The 20,334-nt window shown below is 45.3% G+C and overlaps 1 protein-coding gene and 1 long non-coding RNA gene across 5 annotated transcripts in view; one reads left to right on the top strand and one right to left on the bottom strand.

The window, feature by feature from the left end:
- ERCC6L2 (ERCC excision repair 6 like 2) overlaps nucleotides 1-11,404 on the top strand; it is an 83,679-nt gene extending 72,275 nt beyond the window's left edge. For both annotated transcript variants that reach the window (XM_014561443.2, XM_006187320.3), the window contains exons 18-19: nucleotides 3,111-3,292; nucleotides 9,642-11,404. In XM_014561443.2, coding sequence (XP_014416929.1) covers nucleotides 3,111-3,292; nucleotides 9,642-10,596 — 1,137 coding nt within the window. In that variant the 3' untranslated portion in view covers nucleotides 10,597-11,404. The remainder of the gene's footprint in view (nucleotides 1-3,110; nucleotides 3,293-9,641) is intronic.
- Nucleotides 7,529-19,906, bottom strand: LOC116663026. 3 transcript variants are annotated; one of them, XR_004319035.1, is made up of 4 exons: nucleotides 18,431-19,906; nucleotides 16,063-16,545; nucleotides 12,201-12,277; nucleotides 7,529-7,731 (listed from the first exon to the last, which is right to left on the bottom strand). It is a non-coding gene; the product is annotated as an uncharacterized LOC116663026 (long non-coding RNA). The 3 variants fall into 3 exon arrangements; XR_004319034.1 differs by lacking the exon at nucleotides 7,529-7,731 and having other exon boundaries at nucleotides 11,837-12,277; XR_004319036.1 differs by lacking the exons at nucleotides 7,529-7,731; nucleotides 18,431-19,906 and adding an exon at nucleotides 17,567-17,801 and having other exon boundaries at nucleotides 11,837-12,277.
- Between the last annotated feature and the right edge of the window lie 428 nt (nucleotides 19,907-20,334).

The following is a 20,334-nucleotide window of genomic DNA, read 5'->3' as shown; positions in this document are numbered from 1 at the left end:
TAGAAACTGCAGCATCTGAGGAGGGAGTGTTCTTGGTTGGCCCAGTTCCTTCTCTTTCTGTTTACTCCCTTTACCCTCGTGTAAACATCCCTCCTTATAATAATGGGTAACTATCTCTTGGGAATCACCGAAGATTCTGAGTTTTTTTATTAGGAACTTTTAGCATTCATCTTATTTTCTTGTGATGTAAAATAAATGCGTCAAATCTCTTTCAAATTTATCTTTAAAGACCAGCATTTCCCTCTCTTTATTAATAATGTTTCAAGATTTAAGAAATGAGGTCTTTGAGGAAAGTGGTTTCAACATTGCAAAGCCCTGGTTCAAACTGGCAACGTGGCATTTTGTGTTTGTCCATCTGAGGCACAGTAGATTTTGAAGAAGTCAATTTCTTTTCATTAGAAACGGTTTACTACTAAAGAACATATAATTTTGTCTTACCTTGTGTTCAGTTTATTTCAATAAAATGAACTTCATTATAAATTAAAGAGATAAATGATTTACTTTAAAAAAGAAAAAACCAAATATTCATCTTAAAAAGGTGGGGGAGGGCTGTTGACACGTCTAAGCCCCTGAAGGGTAGGGGGGCCTCTTTGTATATGTAAATATTTTTGTTCTCAACTACATAAGCATGGTGGCAAGAACATAATAAGTGCTTATTCGTAAATAATTGTGGAATGAAAGCCATTCCCTTCCCACTTTCAATGAATGACATGTGCCTCTTCAATCCCATGGAACTCCTGTAGAAGAAAAAATACTTGTCTTATTGATGACAGTCTGTGTCTAGTAAACTTTTGTAGTATTTGTATGCCTGGAAATTTCTTAAATGATAGTTTAACTGGGTATAGAATTCTAGGTTGGCAGTTTTCTTCTCTCTGCTTGTGGAAGATACTGTTATTTTGTGGTAGTGGTGGTGGTGATGGTAGTGGTAATGAAAAGTTTGCCTTTAGTTGATTATTATTTCTCTATGGGATATCTTTTTTCTCTGGTAGTTTTTAAGACATTCTTTATCTATGATATAACAGGGTACAGATTTATTTTCATTTTTCCCATTAGAGAAAAAACTTTTTTAGTTTGAGGATTCATGCCTTCTTCAGTTCTCTGCCATTATCTCTTGGGCTTTCTCTCTTTCGTTTTCTCTGTTCTCTCCTTCTAGCATTTTAGAAACTTTGGTATGTCTTCTGTCCCTTAATTTTTCTCTCTTGTTTTCCTTTCTTTCTTCCTTTCTTTGTTAAGCTCTGCACTCAGAATGCTGAGTAATTTTATTCTACCAGTTTATCAGCTATCATTGTGGGGCTGTTTAGTCTGGTTCTTAACCCCGTATTCTGTGTCTGTTTCTATATTTTTTTCAAAACTGTGTTTCCTTTTTAGAGTTTGTATTTGATTCTTTCTCAGATCTGGTATTTTGCAATACCCAGTTCTTCTCTTGTCTTTCTGGACATGCTAAAGCCTTCGAAGTCTCTTTCAGATTGCTTTATTGTCTGTAATTCCTCAGATACGGATTCTCACATTTGTTGTCCCTTCCCATTTTCATTGTGGTAGGTCTTGTATGTTCTTTATCATTTTTATTGGAATTCCTCTTTTTTCCCCATTGGAATTGCAGGCATTCTCTGGATTAAGAAAATGTTCCTATGTTATGTTTTTCTATTCACCCCTCATTGACATCTATGGTTTTCACTGGTTTGGGGCCAGTTTTTTACGTCGGTTTCTGGCTTACATTTTCCATACCATGCACGTGCTACAAAATTAGATTCCACAAATGGCACAGGTTGTGCATTCCATGTTTTCACCAGTGATTCTAAGGTAGAAGTACGAAGGCAGCCTGTTTCTGTCCTGTGTCCCCGGTTTGGGCTTTCCTAGCTTTAATTTGCAAATTGGATATCCTTTTAATTCCTACTGTGTTTTTGGTTGGTTGGTTGGTTGATTTTTGGTTTTTTGGGTTTTTTAAAAAATTCTTATTTTTTATTGCAGTGTAGTCAATTTACAATGTTAGTTTCAGGTGTACAGCAAAGCAATTCAGTTACACATATACATACATAGATTTTTTTCAGATTCTTTTCATTACAGCTGATCAGGAGAAACTGAATATAGTTCCCTGTGCTATACAGTAGGTCCTTGTTGTTTATGTGTTTTATTTATAGTAATGTGTGTCTGTCAATCCCCGTTAAATCATTTCCATCTTCCCTCTCCACATGGAGTCCTGCAGACTGTAAGCTAAGACCCTGCCCCTGGGGGCTCTGAGCCTCAGCTCCCGCTTACTGCTGTGTTACTTCTTTGGTTTTGGCATCTAGAGATTTTCCTTTCTTACTTTCAAGCTCAAGTTTAATTCTGTTGTTACTGTTATCAGATTGCATCCAGTGTTTCCCCTTTTGGAGTGGGATGGGAACTTTCCACATATTCACCATACCATTTTGTCAGAGAAATTAGAACCATATAGCTTAAAATTACTTTTTCTTGGCCCACTGTTTTTAACAATTTGTGTTAAGCAAGCAACCCTTAGTCTGTAAAATAAATATGACTCTATCTATATGATTCATATGTCTGTATGATTCAATCCACTGTAATTAGCATCTTACAGTCCCTAAATTCTTGCAACCCAGTAGAGATTGAAGTAGGACTATGAAAATGGCTTATTTCATTATCACATAAAGACTGGTATTTTTTAAAAGTTTGACTTCTTATGTAAAATTGAATAACAAAGTCTGCTTAATAATATTGAGAGAAATCACTGAATTAAAACCTTTAATATCCCATTTTTAGGTCATTATTAATATAATCATTAATTTATCCTTATTTAGGAGAGGATGTCAGCATGTTTATCAGTTTAGCCACAGTCTTGACAACAGAACATCATATTGCCTCAACTTTTATTATATTTTTAAGAAAGGTGTATCTTTAGTATATATTTTAAATGATGGATACAATAGAAACATCATATTATTGCTGAAAATAATGTCTTCTTTAAAGATCTAACAAGATCTGACAGTGAGATCAGTTGGAGAACATGATATATTAGATTATAAAAAATATTGGGAAAAGGTACGACAGTCTCCCTATTTGACCAAAAATGACTGTTTTGTTCAGACTGTTTTTGCTTTCATCCCATTTTTCAGACACATAAGGGAAAAATGAAGGGAGCTATGTCGACAGATACAAAGGAACACCAACAAGCAGGCGAGGGAAGCACGCCGTATCCCCTTTACCTTTCACACCCTGTGAGCCAGAAGAAGAAGAACGTCTACCGTACAGAGCAGACCACCTTCATAATTGGAGAAACACCAAAAGGAATCCGCAGGTATGTCATCTGTGGCAACACTGGACTTTATGAATAATAAAGAATGTATAACTTCCTAGTGAAATACACAAAGTATTTGAATTTTAACTACACCTGGCATCTGAGTATTTCAGAAAAATCTGAATGTGTACACTTAAAAGAAATCCCAAATGTTTTAGATGTTTTAAGAAGGCTTATCCCTGAATTGATTTAAAAAATGAAATCATTTTGTGTAGATAAATGAAATACTTCAGTGCATTATATTCGTTTATGTGTTGAATATTTATTGAGCACCTAATATGCACGCAGGCATCGTGCTAGGTGCTGAATTTACTGTGTAAAACAGGCGGGCATAGCGCCCACAGGACAGTGGGATGGGGGCTATGGGCATCAGACCGTAAATTTCTCAAAAGTAAAAAAAAAACTTACAAATAAATAATTTTAAAATGGTGTTTTAGAGGAAAGAAATGGACAGGCCTCCTTGATGGAAAATAATGGGATGGGGAGTTACAACTCTATTGCAAGGGACGTTTAGGTTAGGACCTGAAGGATAATCAGGCAAAGAGCCAGAGTAAGAACTTTCTGAAGAGGGAAGAGGTTTGGTGCGTTCGGGAACTGAGAGAAAAGACGGGTGTAGATAGTGCGTAATAACCTAGCAGAGAGTGGCATGAGGTGAAGGGAGAGACACAGATGGGGCTGGAGCACGCAGAGCCTTGTAGATTGTGGAAAAGAATTTGGATTTTGTTGCAACTGCAGTAAAAAGCTATTGAAGCATGACATGATCTGATGTATGTTTCTAAAAGATTGTTCCAGCTTCTGCATGGAAGAGGGCAGAGAGGACTAGGGGAAACCATAGGAACTAGGTGATGGTGGTTTGCAATAGAGTGGTTGCCATGGAGACAGAGCCAAATGGATGACTTCAGTTTTGTGGTTGTTGGGAGAGAGAGAAGACGGGGTTACTCCCAACTTTCCGCCTTAAGCGACAGATTGGATTTACTGAATGGGGGAAACTAGGAGAGACACACGTTTGGAGTAGAAAAAAAAAATCGAGTTCTCTTTCACTCATATTATTAAAATTGAGGTTGTAGGGACATGTCACATAGGCAGTGGATATGCTAACTGAGATTTGGGGACTGGAGATCTAAATTTGGAAATTGTCAGCATAAAGATTATGAATAAATGGCTTTAGAGCTGTGGAGTGTGTGAACGGCTTAGGAACAGAACACAGAGAGGAGAGGGGGAGCCCCAGGACTGAGCTTGGAGGGTGACCGTGGGTGCCTACTGAGTAGGAGGCCCCCCTGCATGGTCCTGAAGCCATGAGAAGTGAGAGTTTCCAAAAAGAGGGAGCACTTCACTTTGTGGAATGCACCCAGCATCAATCTGAGGAAGTGGGGACGTGGCCCTCGAGCTGGGGAGCTCAGTGGCTGCCTTACGGGAGCATCTGAGGAGGCAGGTCCCAGGGCGAGCGGGGCGAGCAGAGCATGGGCAGCCCCTGTGACTGCTGCAGCGGTAGCTGGAGGGCACTGTGGGATCAAGGGTAAGTTTTTTGTTTTGTTTTGTTTTTTTAAGTTGGGAAGATCGCAAAAGTTGTTTCTGTGTTGAGGGGAAAGGCTAAGAGGGAAAAAAGAGATCTTGCCAGAGAGGTGATAACAAAGAGTGCAGTCCTGGAGGCAGGAAACAGTGAGATCCAGACCGCTGGCCAAGGTCTAGCCTTGGAGAGGCATTAAGAGAGAGCAGATGAAGACAGGCTCAGATACGGCGATGTTTCCTCAATTAATTGAGAGTTAAAGTCATCAGTACAAGGGGGCAGAGAGAAATTATGAAATGAATCATTTATAAAGTAGGAAAGCAAGCTTAGTGGGTGATGTTAAATCCCTGTTTGAGAGTAATTCCAGTAAAACTGTCTGCAGCATGCAGACCTCATTCAGCAAGCTTCAGTTGCTCAGCTGCAGACACAGAACAGGGAAGCAGCCGGGTTTAGGGAACAGGGGTTAGAACGGAAGGAGAGAGAAGCAAGGAAACCGAAGGATGTTCGCAAAGGAATGATTATAAAATTGAACCTAAGCTGGACAAGGGGAGGCTGATGATAGCGAGAAAGCAGAAAAGTCAGTAAATTGGAGGACTCAAGATCAAAGGTGTATTCCAGCACTGCTGTCACTGGGGTCATTGAGCCACTGGACGGCAGCATGGTATGACTGAATTCAGGGATTTGGAGGATGTGGAGTTCACGGTGATGACAGTGGTGGTGTATGACCTTGGGAATAGGGGCCTGACATGAAATTGAGCTTTAGGGGGTGAGGTAAAGATATTGGTGGGCCAGGAGTTGGGCGGGACATCCACATGGATACTGATGTTACCAAGAATGATGGCAGGAGATGGGAAAGGAAGCAGCAGTATCCAGGATCTTGTTCACTCACCAGCAGGAGGCAACTAGGAAGTCTGTTAACAAGGTGGGGGATGAGAATGGTTAAGCCAGATACCTTAAAGACGGGAAGGAGAAAAGACTGGTCTAGAAGCAGCAGAGTGAAGCATGACCCCTGAGGTTTAAGGATGTGAGGTGTGGGAGTCTTGAATTGTGAGGGCTGCATGAGAGGAGGCAGTATCAGGGGATAGAGGGGCCACTCAGGGAGAAGACGCAGGAGAGCTGGTAGGTTATAGCCTGGTCCCAGGGGCCCCGAGGAGTGGTCTGGAAGGATAGCGGGGTAGATTAGATCAAGGATGTAGAGACGAGGAGGGGGGTGAGAAGCCAGTGGTTGTGGGTAACTGAGGAGTAGTGTCTGAGGTCAGCAGGCAGCGGAGGAGTGGGCAGACTGGTCCCGATGGTGTCTGTGGACAGTGGGAAAACGGGGGTTGCTCTGTCTGTTCCAGTTGCTTCCCTCAGGGTTTTGGCAACTCCCAGGCAACTGGTCCGTCAGCTCCTGGGGGCTGGTGTAGCAGGTTGCAGCTCGCTCTCACCTGCCCACCATTATCCAGAAAGGCGGACATCCCACCCTGCTACTGCAGCGCAGCTCCCCGCTAATCGATTTAGCACCATGACTGAGTAAACTTGGGGCAATTTTCTTTGGGCAGTTATTTTGCTAGGAGCCCAACCACGTACATTTTACCAGTCTTTGAGGAGCACAAGCACCTGTACCCCCTTTAGCACTGTATAGAAAAATGAAAGTATCAACAACGATCAGGTTTTGCTTCTTTTTTTTTTCTCTACCCAGCCTGGGGAATAAATGCCTCATGGTAGGTAAAAAAGTGAATGGTGTCTAATACTAGAATGCCAACATCTGAACTAGGGGACAGTGTCCGGACTGCTGGCCCCTCTTTCCCACCACCCATCCTGCTTTATTATGTGAGTCAGGACCCCATCCCATGCGGCAGCCCCGTGGAGCACCTGCATGCAGTTTCCAGTCCTGCCTTCACTTCAGAAAGCTTAGGCAGAAAGAAGATAATTTTAACCATGTTCCACCGCTTCTCCCTCCACAATACATAGCTACTCTTAATACACTTACTGAAAGGCTGAAAGATACCATCTTTTTCTTCTTCTTCTTTTTTTAATTTTTAACACCTGTATTGTGGTATGGTTCCTGTACAGTAAACTACGCGTATTTCTGTACATACAATTTGATGGATTTTGATAGATGTCTACGTCCATGAAACCACCACCACAATCAAGACAGCTAACATTTCCATCACTCCCCAAGAGGTGCAGTTTTCAAAAGATACCTATCTTTGGTTTCCTTTTTTTTCCCCCCCTCTTTCTCTAAGTGGCATATGAATGTCTACAAAATTTCCCTCACAAAGTGGCCAGCTTATATCCCCTGGTTGTACCTTAGAGTTCCTTAAATATTTAGAGAAAATTCTTTTAAAGCCCAAGAATTACAAAAGCAAGTTCAGAAGGCAAAAATGTGATGAGCTGTAATCAGAGCTCATCCTGTAAAGGGCAGCCACACAGCCTAGCTTACCTGCATCCCACGCAGCTAGAACAGGATCTGAAGCCCTTTCCCCTGCGAGGTGACGGGATCGCAGGATCGCGGGCGAGGTTAGCGCAGCGAAGGCGAGAGCACTTGGGCAGCTGCCGAGACATCACCAAGTCTGGGGCGAATAAAAGACATCAGCCTGCAGCCTGGCCAACAGCTTAATCATCATGGCACAGATATTTATTAGAAAGGCCGTGAACACAGATTCCGAGATGATTAATGAACAAAATTATAATACTTCATTACTTCATGTAAAGTGAGAACTGAAACCCTTTAAGAACATACTTATTGCTTTCCAACAAGAACACTGGCGATTTCCAAGACAGCAATTTGGAAACTTTTTTTGTGATTAAGTACTCTCTTGGCAATGAGTGTGGCTGACGATCAGGCGTAGGTAGTACCTGGATTTGGGCCATCGTGGCGAGGACTGGAAGCTGGGGTGCGCACCTGAAGCCACAGAAGAAAGGCGTGGGTGTGCAGAGCGGATTGCCACTGAAATCAGAGGGAGCACAAACTTTATGTAACCTGGTCTGGGTGGCAAAAACAGTGGTGGTTTTAAATAAAGCTCCTGTTTACATATATTTCAAAAAAAACCATCAGGGTTCTCTGTTGTGTACAGGGTAAAGTTCAGACTTCTGAGATGGCATGCAGGCCCCCTGATGATTTTCAGGCTCTTCAAGTTTGGCAGGAACTCCTGCCCTCCGCACACCAGGTCTTCTAGGAATGGGGCCTGTGCACGTTCCCTCCCTCCCCAGACGGCTTCCTCACTCATCTTTACCTGGCTGGCTCGAGGTGACGGTGGAGAAGCCTTCCCTGCCACCTTGCCCACCACCAGTCACTGGCTTAGGTACCCCTTCTGTGGGCGCCAACAGGGCCCATGTTTACCTCCATCATGAGATTTATCACTGCCTTCTGGTTTGATTTTCATGTGTCTGTCTCCTCCAACTAGGCTATAAACTCCTTGAAGATAAGGAACTGGAGTTTGTTTACTGGTTTTTGTTTTTGTTGGGGGGGGTGGTAGTTTATCTATTAATTTATTTATTTTTAATTTTTTTTAAATGGAGGTCCTGGGGATTGAATCATTCCTTCTACAGTGCCAAGCACATAAGAAGGCTCTATAAATAGTTGTTGAATGGATAAATGAATGTTTTAAGGAAATATTATATTAAAATGGATATAATTTTGAAATTTGGGGTATTTTAATCATGGGCTGCAACATCTTTTGTTTAAAAGAACGTTTATGAACTGGGCTCTCAACTCACGGCCCCCACACAGCATCAGCAAAGCAGTACCGTCTGTCTCAGTCTGCGTGGGCTGCTGTAACAAAACGCCACAGACTGGGCCTTAAGAGACAGAAATTTATTTCTCACGGTTCTGGTGCCTGGGAAGTCCAAGATCAAGGTGCCGGCTGATTGGGCTCCTGGTGTGAGGGCTGTCTTCCAGTTTGCAGATGGCCACCTTCTCACTGTGTCCTCTCAGGGCAGAGAGAGAGCTCTCTGGTGATTTCTTATAACCAGTTTTAACCTTAATTACTTCATAAAGGTCCCATCTCCAGATACAGTCACACCAGGGATTAGGGCTTCAACATAGGAATTTTGGGGGCAGAGGGGGACAGTTCAGTCCATAGCACCCTCACCTGGGAAAAGGAACCGTCAGCGCCCAGGGTTCCTAAACAGCCTTTCTACCTCCGTCTCACCAGATGGCCCATTTCCTCACACGTGCATTAACATCTTTTATTAATATACTAAGACTGAAATTCACTTTTTCAGATAGCATTTGACTTAAGTTTAGCTCTCTATACTGAAGTCAGATCAGTGAGATCAGTACTGGAAAAGAATCTAGGTTTCTCAGTCTAGAACTTTCCTATAGGCTCATCAAAAACGTGTGAGATTCCTATGTTGTATTTGTGGAAGAAGGAGAAAAAAAGGAGAGAGAAGGAAAAAAAATTCCTCATTTTTTTCAGCATTTTCTCTTTTCTAGTCACTAAGACCCTTCTTTGACAATTTCATTTCATGGGACTTGAATGCAATATAGATTTTCAAATACAGATTGTATAAATTATGGTTCTCATGTAAGTCATAAATTGGCTGACTTGGAGGAGTAGCAGGCTGGGGTCACACAATTCCCAGGAAGTACCTGATAGTATAAATCAGAACAACTTAAAAAGCTGGTGATTTCATGAGCTAAAATATTTTTTCAGAAGGATAAGGAAAAAGGTCACATTCTGCTAAGTGCAAAATGCATGTTCATTATGGAATTAAGCTAAAATATGCTAAGTGAATAAGATGACGTACTTTGCCTCTGCATAGCATAACACCGATGGCAAGTTTTTTAGAACTTGTTTTAAAAGTGTTTAAAATGTAATAAAAAATAACCACTGGTTTTGTTCATTAAATCTTCAGAAAACAATTTGAAGAGATGGCCTCTTATTTTAAATTGTCTTCTGTAAAGGAGTTTGCTAAACATATAATTAATGCCACATCAGAAGAGCGACAGAAAATGCTAAGAGACTTTTACGCTTCTCAGTATCCAGAGGTAAAAGAATTTTTTGCAGATTCTCCTTCAGAATTCATTCAGTCTGCCTATGAGGAGGGAGAGACAGTCAAGAATAAGTCTGAAAAAAAAGAATCTCTTATAAAAGGAAGGCCGTCAGATTCTGACACTTTATCATTTAAAAGCTCTGCCAAAAAAATTTCTCAAACTTGCAGCCTGAAAACCTGTAAAGAAAAATCAATTAAGTTTCAGAATCACAGTTTCTATAGAGGAGAGGTGCTTTCTAATGATGTGGAGACTAAGAAATTACCTATAAGTTCTACCCAAGAGACTAAGAGTGGGAAAAACAGCCAAGCATCCTGTTCCCTGAACAGTACGTCTCGAGCACATGAGTTAGAAAATACAGAAAACGCCAGGAAAGGCCAACAGGACCTGGCAAAAATGGATGTTTCAAGAAATGGACCCCTTTCCAAAGTGGGAAACAAAAAGACAGAACGCCCAGCGTCAGAAAACACTTCCGTGGTAGACTTGCTTGGGGACACCTCTATTCTTGATGACCTCTTTAAAAGCCACGGGAGCGGTCCCACACAGCTGCCAAAGAAGGCCCTTCCAGGGCCCGCGGAGAAAGCAAAACAGAGGCCCAAAGATTTCTGGGACATCTTAAATGAGCAGAACGGTGACAGTCTTAGTAAACTCACGGACTTGGCGGTGATCGAGACTCTGTGCGAAAAAGTGCCCTTCGCTGCATCCTCCAAGAGGAAGGAGGATCTAGAAGCTTCTCTTTGGAAATCCAACGAGAAGTTTTTGTGGAAAAAATTTAACTGCAGTGATACGGATGAAAACACAACTAATATACAAGAATAATACATAAACACAGATGAGTCTCTACAACCAATGAGCTTCTGCCGTCAGCGTTTACAGCACTGTATTCCCCACAAATTATGTTACCTTGAACACGGTTGTCAACATCTATTTTTAATAAACTCTTGCTCCAGGGTTGGGTTTTGTTTTTTAAGTCTAAAATGTTATCATGTATGTTTTCCTTAATATCTGATTTGATCTTTTTAAAAAAATATGATTGTGTTATAGTATCAAATACTGTTATGAAATGGAAAAGATTCTAGATTTGTTATCAGGAGATCTGGGGCACCTCTCTTACTGTGTAATTATGTGGCCTTAGAAAAGTCACTTTGCCTGGTGTGCAGCCAGTTCCTGCTATGAAAGATGAAGGGTTTGAATTCGATCGACATGAATTTCCTTCCAGTTTTTAAAAGCTTTGGTTTACTCTCCCAGATTCCCTCAAGTCATAGGCCGAACTGTCCTCACCCCCCCCAAACCAAGGGTAGACTGATGTGTTTCTTTCTTAACTAACACTTGGAAAATTACCTGTTTTCCTTTTCCCTCAGGTACTACTGTTATTAAATTATTCGTATCAAAGTAATAACTAGCACTGAATAAATGGCGTGTATTAAAATAGTAAGTTTGTAACTGCTCAAAATCAAAGAGTTAAGGTATAACCTTACTACATATGATGCTCAAGTAATAGAATTATTATCATGAGCCACAGGACACATGCCTCACCTTTTTATACAACTGTTTAAAGCTTTGTATAGCTCTTTTGTATGTATTAAGTGTGAAGAAATGAGTAAACATTTGATTTTATTGAAAACTCTTCTGTTTGGTTGAATTTAATTTATATGGTTTATCATCAGTGGAAAGTGCTCATTGTTGAATTCATTTATTCGGAGACATTCATTCAGCCCCTGTGTGTTCTGTGCTGGGAGCTCAAGATGTGCTCGAGAGATGAGGCCCCGCTCCTGGTCGAATCTGTAGATTCATGTCTGTAAAGCCCCTGGCATCCTGCCGAGCACATGGAAGCGGGACCTGAGGTGGCTACTGCCCCGCATGCAGATGCTCTGTGGCAGCTTTCCCTCACTTGAACTGACAGGACCATGACAGGAGGAGGTACCCAGAAAAATAGCAGTTAACCAGGAAACAGTGGTGCTCCAGAGATCACAGCGAATTGTTGCTGTGTTGAGGGGAGGGGGCCTTTGGAGGAGCCAGCCATTGCGGTGTGCAACCATTGCTCAGAAACGGGAAAAAAAGAAAGGAAAATCTTTTCTCAAGGGATTTTATGGCCAAGAATGTTTTCTCTAGGGCAATGTTGGGGGCTGTGAAATATATTTTATTTCAGTTAATACATATATATGAATGAAAGAAAATGTTTATGAAATAATTTTTCCCTTAAGGCATGCAACATACTTGGATAATTTCTCTTGTATTGCACTTTTGGCTCGTGTGTGTGTGTGTGTGTGTGTGTGTGTGTGTTTTAATGTTCTCATAACCCACTAAGTTGATTTCATGACCCACTAATGATTGGGAACCACAGTTTGAAAATTCACTGGTTTAGGTTACATAGAGTTAGTCATTGTTTTTGCTACTTGCAGCTGAGATGTGTCCAGACTTACCAGATGCTACAAAATGAATGTGATGGGCAGTCTGTGGTAGACTTGACATTAGCGCTGTTGGACTGCTGTCGGGTCAGCTGTAAAAGGAACACAGGTAAGAACGTGGATACCTCTTCATCTCAGTTTATGTATCAGACAATAGAGTTCAGTCATTTTAATAAAAATGTATCTTTCATAAAGGACCTTTTATTTTTTTTTACATAGATATGACCTTGGAATCCTAATATGATGTTTATACAGATATTAGCCCTTATCTTCAAATATTATGATATGCTATGAAAGATTTTTATCACTGGTAGTCAAAATGGGAGCAAACATACAGACCTGGAGTTTAAAAATTAGTTTCCAACAGTTGTCAATGAAATGTTTGTCATAATTATGTAGGAACAGCGTGCCAAGCAGAATGCAAAGTTCAGTATGGAAAGGAGCCAGTCGGAACCTTCTGGAAGGGGAAGGATAAGGGTTGACTCTCCATGCAGTGGAGTGGTGGGAGGATTTGGTACAGCCGCTGATGACTGTGGGAGCAAACACTGTATTAAGAATCCTTCCTTCCCCAGGCCCCTGCTGTCCTGCCCCCAAGTTCTGCCAACTAAATAGGTGGCCACAGGCAAATCCCAGGACTCTTCCAGCCTGTTTACACTTTAAATTTGAAATACACTGGATTGGTGGTGTTCAAGCATTTTTTCTTAAGCAACTGAACTCTACCTTAATTGGAAGCTCAATTATTTATAACAATTAAAATGGAGATCCGTTCCTTCCAGCAGCACCACTGTGGCTCCGCGGAGCACTAGTTTGAAAACCATAGGGGTGAGATCATTGCTAAAAAACCTTCCAACTTCCAAGTTTCCATGATTCTATTTGCCACAATTTGTATTTTTTTTACTTCTCTTCAAGGCACTGATAACAGTTTCTGGCTGCTAGCACTCAACAGACAATTCTCAGTATTGGAAACTGAGGCAAAATACCATGAGATCTTTGCACTTGAACTCCTCAGAGTTCCCTTCGAGCCCTGAAACCACTTTTCTGAGTGAATTAACTTCATCTGCAAGCAGTGCGTCCGCCCCTAAATGTTCAAGGTGAAGGAGCCTTAGTTTGCAGAGATGAGTTGATGATGAACTTCCCATCAGTCCACAGCATAGGGTTGTTTTTAAAGTTGAATGCGCAATTTTGAAACTCTGAAGTTAGCCTTCCTTTCTTATATAAAATAGCCCTCTTTTATGAAATGACAGTAGATCATAGTTTTTCACCCATTTCAGTGTCCTTGCTTGATATAAATATTGATAACCATATGTCAGTTTCCGAAAGTTCTGACACTTACTAGTCTATAAAATCCAAAAGAATGGGTTCCCTGCCTGCGTCTAAGGTCATTTTTTACATATGAGGGAATAGCGCCCCATGGGCACTGAGTCATACATCCAGTTATCAGTGGGTCTGGGGCCAAGCAAGGGTGTCAGTGAACCTGTAAGATCCTATAGGACGCATCCACCTTCAAAGAGCCCAGAGTGCAGAGCACTTTTTAGACTCCTCACCCAATTCTCATTTAATCATCACCGATGTGACCTTGTTTCCCAGTTCCGTCCCCACCTGCTTTTGCAAAGCATCCTCCATCCAGTGCTTCTGGGAGGCCTTAAAGTGAAGGCTCATAAGCTTGGGAACAGATCTTGGCCCTGGCTGCATTGCATTTGCCCTGGTGACAGCCCCATGCACTGTGCCCCCATGCTGGCTCCACGTGGTGTCTGTGGCAGGGAGAACACTGCACTGTTTCTCTGTTAAAGGTCAGTCATAGGAGGGCTGTCTGGCCTTACAGGATCTTTCAGACTTTTAGGTATGAAAACAGCCCTTTGGGGGTTGACTGTCTGCCCCTAGGGGGAAAGACTCGGACTGACACCCCCCTTTGGAAGTCCGAGGCTGTGTGGTTCCCAGCCTCGAAGTGGTAAGTCCGAACCACCTGCAGAGGCTTTTCCACACCCAGGTGCCCAGGGCCCTCCCCAGGAGATTCCAGATCAAGAGGTCTAGGGTCCATCACAGGCTCATTTTTGTTTCTCAAGTTTCACAGTAGTTCTGATAGGTTAATGTTTTGTCTGAGATGTCATCACTGGACAGAGCTCACCTGACTTTCTCTCCAGTGAGCCCCCCCCACCCCCGCCATGTGAAAGCAGTGGGCGTGCGAGTGAGTCACACTGGAGCCCCTCTGTCCTTTTTTAGGCCCCCAAATAGCTGTTATGTTCCCATAAAAATATCCACCCACAGCAGTGTTTCTCTCGTTAAACTTTGTCAATATGTACTTCATCGTCTTTGCTGGAGGTTAACGATTTTGGAGGTTATATTTATCCCCTAAATTCCCACATTTAAGACCAATCTTAATTATATGAGTATGATACCCATATGTCACTGACATGGATAATGCCAGTTGACATTCTTGGTTTTGCGCTGCTGTCTCTCAGTTAAAAATCAAGAATGCCTCTTTCTACAGATGATTTTTTGGTTGGCTAAATGGGCCCCTTCTCTCATTGAAAGAAATAAGTGAAACATACTTTACGTTGTTTATTATAGATTTAAACAAAGGGGGAATGTGTGCCTCTTGGAATTTCCTAGACATCTCTGAGGAAACTCTAGTGAGTCATCTTGTCAATTGTGAATTTTTGTCCCTGTCTCCCAATGTATCTTTTAACTTTGGATTTTTCTTTATTTTTTGTAAAGTGAGGCATGCTTCTGGACTGAGAGATGGACTTCAAAAGAAGGCTCATAATAGCTAATTCATGTATACTTTTTTCTTTCCTAAAACCATTATAAAAGCATTGATTTTTTAAAATCTTAATTTTTCAAAGCATAGATGTCAATAAGGGGTCCATGAGAACTTCTGATCTCACAGGATCACGGTCCGCCCACCCTGCCCGTCCACCAGCAAGCGCTCTCATTGTGCTTCCAACAGTTGACTGTCTTTCTTCCCTTACTCACTGTCCTCCCCACCACTGCCAGTGCCCTAAGAGGCCTCCCTTCAGTGCAGCCTGGCAAAGCCCTAGGGTTTTTTGTAGGTCATTCCCTCCCCATTACTCCCTCCCCGCAAGCATCCTGCTCGCCAGTATCAGTGGAACCCCGAATGCCCTGCCCAGCAACCTAATAATAACTTTTCTTCCTCAATCCACTTTCCCCTCTCTCCCCAGCACCACATCAAACCTGCATCTCAGACCCCTTAACTCCCTGATTCCCCTGTTTTAGGAGATACCTCACCCTCCTGCTTCACATGTTGGAAAATGCCATCAACAGTGAAGCTCTGATTGTCATATTTGGGACATTCCAGAAGCCGGATGACCAGGCAAGTCACCCCCAGAGGCAGCACTTCACTGACCTGCCAGGAAAAGGCAAAACCAACCAATCAGTTGAACCCTTGTAGAGGTGCCATTTACCTCTTGAAATGGCCCAGCGCTGCCACGTTGCCCTGCAAGGCCTAACAGCTCCCGTAGTGCTAAATAGGGCGCAGCAGTGTGCTGGGGAATGTTTGGGAGGACAAGCAGGTCTCAGGAAGCTTGAAATGACCCCTAGGTAGGCATGCGAGTAAGGGGACAAGACCCACCAAGGAACCCAGGCTCAAATAATGGGCGCTGTCTGAGTGGTGGAAACAAGGTGGGCTTCCGAGTGATCAGAGCAGGCCACCCCCTGAAATTCTGGGGATGGCTGGGAATTCCCGTCCTCCCCCACCCCTCCCCTGACCGCACGCCAGGCCTGAAAGAATAGAAAGGCCACAACACCGCCTCCTCCGTCTCCCTTGGCCTTTAAAATTCCAGATGAGCAGAAATTTGGGCCTAGCAGAGAAGTTGAGGCTTTGGATTGCCAAATACAAAACATGCTTCTGACGACTAACCTAACCTCCAAGATATGCAAGAGGGGCGGAGGACAACAGGGCCGAGGGAGAGGCTGAGAGCCCGCTGGAGGTGACTGGAAGTTCTGAGTGCCGGGACGGGCAGCGCCACGCCGAGATTTCCCAGCCTGGGCAACGGGAGACAGTTCGGCTCGCCTCCCTCGGGATGGTGTCGGGCACCGGGAGCCGCGTGTGTTTCCCGGCCCTCCTCACCCCCGGCCCCTGCACACCCTTTCCCAGGAGCGCCGTCGGGGAATCCGTCTCGCTCCAGGCTCCGCCTTCCTCTCCTGCCCGACGGCCAAAAATTATAAAGTGTATGTATGTAGACATCGCTTTAAATAAAGTACAGCTCATTTGAACTTTCTGAGTGTCCAGAAGGCCACCCTCCGTCGCTGAGGATCGTCGCAGGAAACCCCGGCTGCGGGGAATTCACCGCCCCCAAGCTGGGGAGACAGTCTGTTCCTCCGAATCAGATTCATTTTCTCCCTTTGGGGAAAAGAAAAAGAAAGTTAATTACATTACGCGCTGGCTGTATTGATGGAAAACATGAAAGCAGCAAACTCAAGGGACTTGCGCCTTAAGGGCGTGTTATCGCCCTTCAGCCGCAAATCTCAGCGAAGTCCCCTCCCTCCCCGTGCGCAGGAGGCGATGGGTGGTCGCTCTCCACCAGGCCCGGGGTGCTCGTCCACCGCGAAAAGTTAGGCACGGAAGGCAGAGCGGCAGCCCTTTTGGGGGTCCTGCTTCGCCTCGAGCTTCGGGGCGCAGGGAGCGCTTGATAATCCCCAACCCTGGTCTTGACCCGCGGGGGTCAATGGGGGGACGCGCGCTCAAACCCCGCGGTGAGCGGCGCACCGCCCGCGATCGCCCAGCACGCAGAAGCCGCTCGGGCCGGCGGGGTCAGAACTCTGACGGTTGTGCAAGCCGAGACCCTGCGCGGGCCGAGCCGGGGCTGGGGGATCCCGCAGAGAGGGCCCCCTCCCCGCCGCCTGCGCCCGGCCCGCCCGGGCCGCGGAGGGCGCGCGGCCGCCGGGAGTGAGCGGCGGCGGTTTCTGCGGTCTGGCCGGCGGCCGGCTGGAAAACCGGCCTCGGCTTGCTCGCCAGCGCGTCTAACTGAGGTCATGGGAAGCAGGAGGGCGGAGGCGCCGGGGAGGTTGGCAGAATGGGAGCTCGGACTGAGGACGGTGAGGTACGCAGGGAGGGAGGAAGGAAGCCGGCGAGGTGGCACTCCTGGTGGGTCCCCGGCGCAGTGTCCGCGAGCGCCCCTGGGGGGCCTAGCCGGGCACACCGAGGAAATCGGGCTTAGCACCTCCTTGCACAGCACCTAGACCGGGCCAGCTGCGCCGGGAAGCAGACCCCCCACGTGCATAAATACTCTGCCTCCTGCTCGGACCCCACCCCGCCGCTCACAGTCGCGTCTGGGCCTGCTGCTTCTGCCTCAAGTCCTAAGCCGCACGTGTCACCCCCACCCCGCCCCCCTCAGGATCTTCCCTGCAGCTGCCCTCCCTACCTTCCATCTTCCTCCCGCCATCAAAGCCCGGCCCTGGGCCAAGGGCCCGCTCCCAGCCTGTTATCGGGTCCTAGAGAGAATTTCTCCAAAATAAGGAAACACACTGCCAGGGGCCCGAGGTCCCGCCCCTCCACCTCCCATCTGGCTGCCTGCAGACTTCTCCCTGGATTCTTAGTCTTGAGCCTCCTCCCTCCCAAATCCATTTTCCACACCGCTTCCCCCGAGAGCGTGCTGAAGCACACGCGGAGCCCGGCGGCTGTAAACCTCATACTTCCTCTGCTAAGCAGGCTGAGGGTACTTGGCTGAGGAATAAAGGTTCTGAGGGCTTCGTCTCACGTTTGTTCAGCCCTTACTATGTCATTTGTTAAACACTTCAAGTGGATATTCTCATTTGACTGTCCAACAACCCTTCGGGGTGTCATCATCATCATATCATCATCATCATCATCATCATCATCATCATCATCACCATCATCATATCATCATCATTATTATTATCTCTATTATTATTACTGTCTGTTATTACGGAGGATGAAACTGAGGCCCAGAGAGTCACACTCCGGAAGTGGCAGAGACATTATGGAGCCAGGCAGTTCCGCCGTGCCCCAGCCCCCGCTGCCCAGCCCGTTTCTCCACTGCTGCAGAAAGCCTTGACTTTGGAGCAGGGATGGAACGACCCACAGCACCATCGGTGTCCTGGAGGCCAGGTGGCAGCAGCCACCTGTTAGTAACAGCAGTGCTAAGTGGACAGGGCAGGTGGATGTCAGGGCAGGCGGATGTTAGTGGGTGGCTTAGTGGTCTGAGTTTCCGGGCATGAACCAGTTAGAACAGTCTCCACGCTTGGCTCCTCTTCCTGGCACTCACCTGACAGCCTCCTCTGCTGTCCTCATTGCTGCTCCTGTTGCCTGGCTGCATCCTGGAGTCACCACAGGTGTCCCATCCCCGAAGCAGCCTTGTGGCATTCCCTTCTCTCTCCCACAAATGCAAGCTCTGTAGAGCCCTCTACCCGCTACATACAAACCCTCACCGCCCCTACTTCACACCCCATCCCCACCCCCACGCCCTCCCATCCAGCCCTGCCCAGCAGCAGCAGCCTCCGGCCACTTGCAATGCATGTAGATGAGGCAGGAGTCTGGGCTGCCTTTGTCCTGGGAGGGGGTAGGAATTCTGCCACTAATTAGTGACTGCGAAATCAAGTGTCAGCTGTGGTTCCCTTTCCTGGACCCACAGTGGCACCACAAGGGTCCCTAGCCCCCATTTCCTGTCTAGGAATTAGGGTGATTCTCCACCCTCCCTTCTGTGACCTAGATAAGATGGGCAGAGACTCAGAGACAGTAAACAGGGACCATCTGATTAGTTTTTGCTCAAGTGAATCCCTCCTTTTTATTTCTGTGAACTTATCTATTATGTAATATGGTTTTTTTTTCTTCCTGGAATTTGTATTCTACTAGTGGCTTTATTGCTTTTTTATGTAATTTTAAGTTGATTTTTCTATATAGATTCACAATATGAAATTCAAAGGGTACAAAAGAGCCGTTTCCTGCCTCACCCCAGGGCACTGTTACCTGCTTATGGTGGGTCTCTTTTGAAAATGGTCCACACATTTATAAACGTGCCTCATTTCTTTTAACTGTGCTTTTAACATTTTCTGTATCACCACCTAAAAAAAAAGAAAAATCAGCCCAGTTTCAGGATGAAGCGCTGAGATTCTCATCATGTCCATGGCACACGCTCTTTTACTCAATCAGATGGGGCTGGGGCAGGAACGAGGAGCCCGAAAGATTTCCCCAGTAACCACTGGGCGCAGGACAGGAAGTACAGGCGACTGTGAAATACACAAGACTGGATGAGACACGCGGGATGGGAGGAGTGACGGAATCTGTGGCGGCAACAACTGCGCCTTCTAACAGCCCGGCTGGTGGTCGGATGAAGGAGCAACCAGGGAGCATAACCAAGCAAGAGTGGCTTTCTCTTTCTCAAGATGGATTTTAAAAATTTTCCGCTTAGCATCAGCATGTATCTGCCAGGGACTGTCTAAACCTCAGGTATCCTGAACACTAACCGCATCCCAGGAGTGAACTGAAGCAACCACTTGTAAAGTTATGACCAACTATTGCTGCAGGAACCAAATTCAGCCCCTGTGCCTGGCCATAGTGCAGTGACTTCAGAAAGAGACAGAGCAGCAGACACCGTGCCATCCCAAAGCTTTCCTTTCCCTGCTCAGAGTCCCCATCTCCGTATTTTTTCCTCCCATCCTTTGGTGGAGGCCCTGGTGATCCGGAAGAAGAGAAGGTATAAACAGAGTGGATAGAAGGAAGTCAGGGACACAGATTATTTAAAATCCACCAGTGTATTCAGGAAAGAACTCATTTTGCTTTCCTAGATGGGACAAGGTGGCCCATGACATCACACAGCGAAGCTCCCGTACTTCAAGGCTGTGCTCCTGGCTGTCCTTGTACGTCTTTGTCACTCTCTCCTTGGTCTCCTTGGTGGGCTCCCACTTCTCAGCTTGTCCCTTATTTCCCCAGGATGCTGCCTTCAGGCTGGGGTTGGTCTCACCCCACACCATCTCCATTCATCTTCATGTTTCTGACTAATCTGTGTGGAGGTGATGGTAGATCTTCAGCACCACGTGACCCCTCTTCTGAGTCTCACACTCACACCCGGTTGCTCTGCTGTGATCACACTGCCTTGGGTGACCTATGGGCACCTCACGCTCACTGTCCAAAATGGAATTCTTCAACTCTACACTCATTCTTCTCCTCAAG

Source organism: Camelus ferus, chromosome 4 (genome assembly GCF_009834535.1).
Source record: "Camelus ferus isolate YT-003-E chromosome 4, BCGSAC_Cfer_1.0, whole genome shotgun sequence".
Taxonomy (NCBI): domain Eukaryota; kingdom Metazoa; phylum Chordata; class Mammalia; order Artiodactyla; family Camelidae; genus Camelus; species Camelus ferus.
This window is presented reverse-complemented; position numbering and strand designations above follow the sequence as displayed.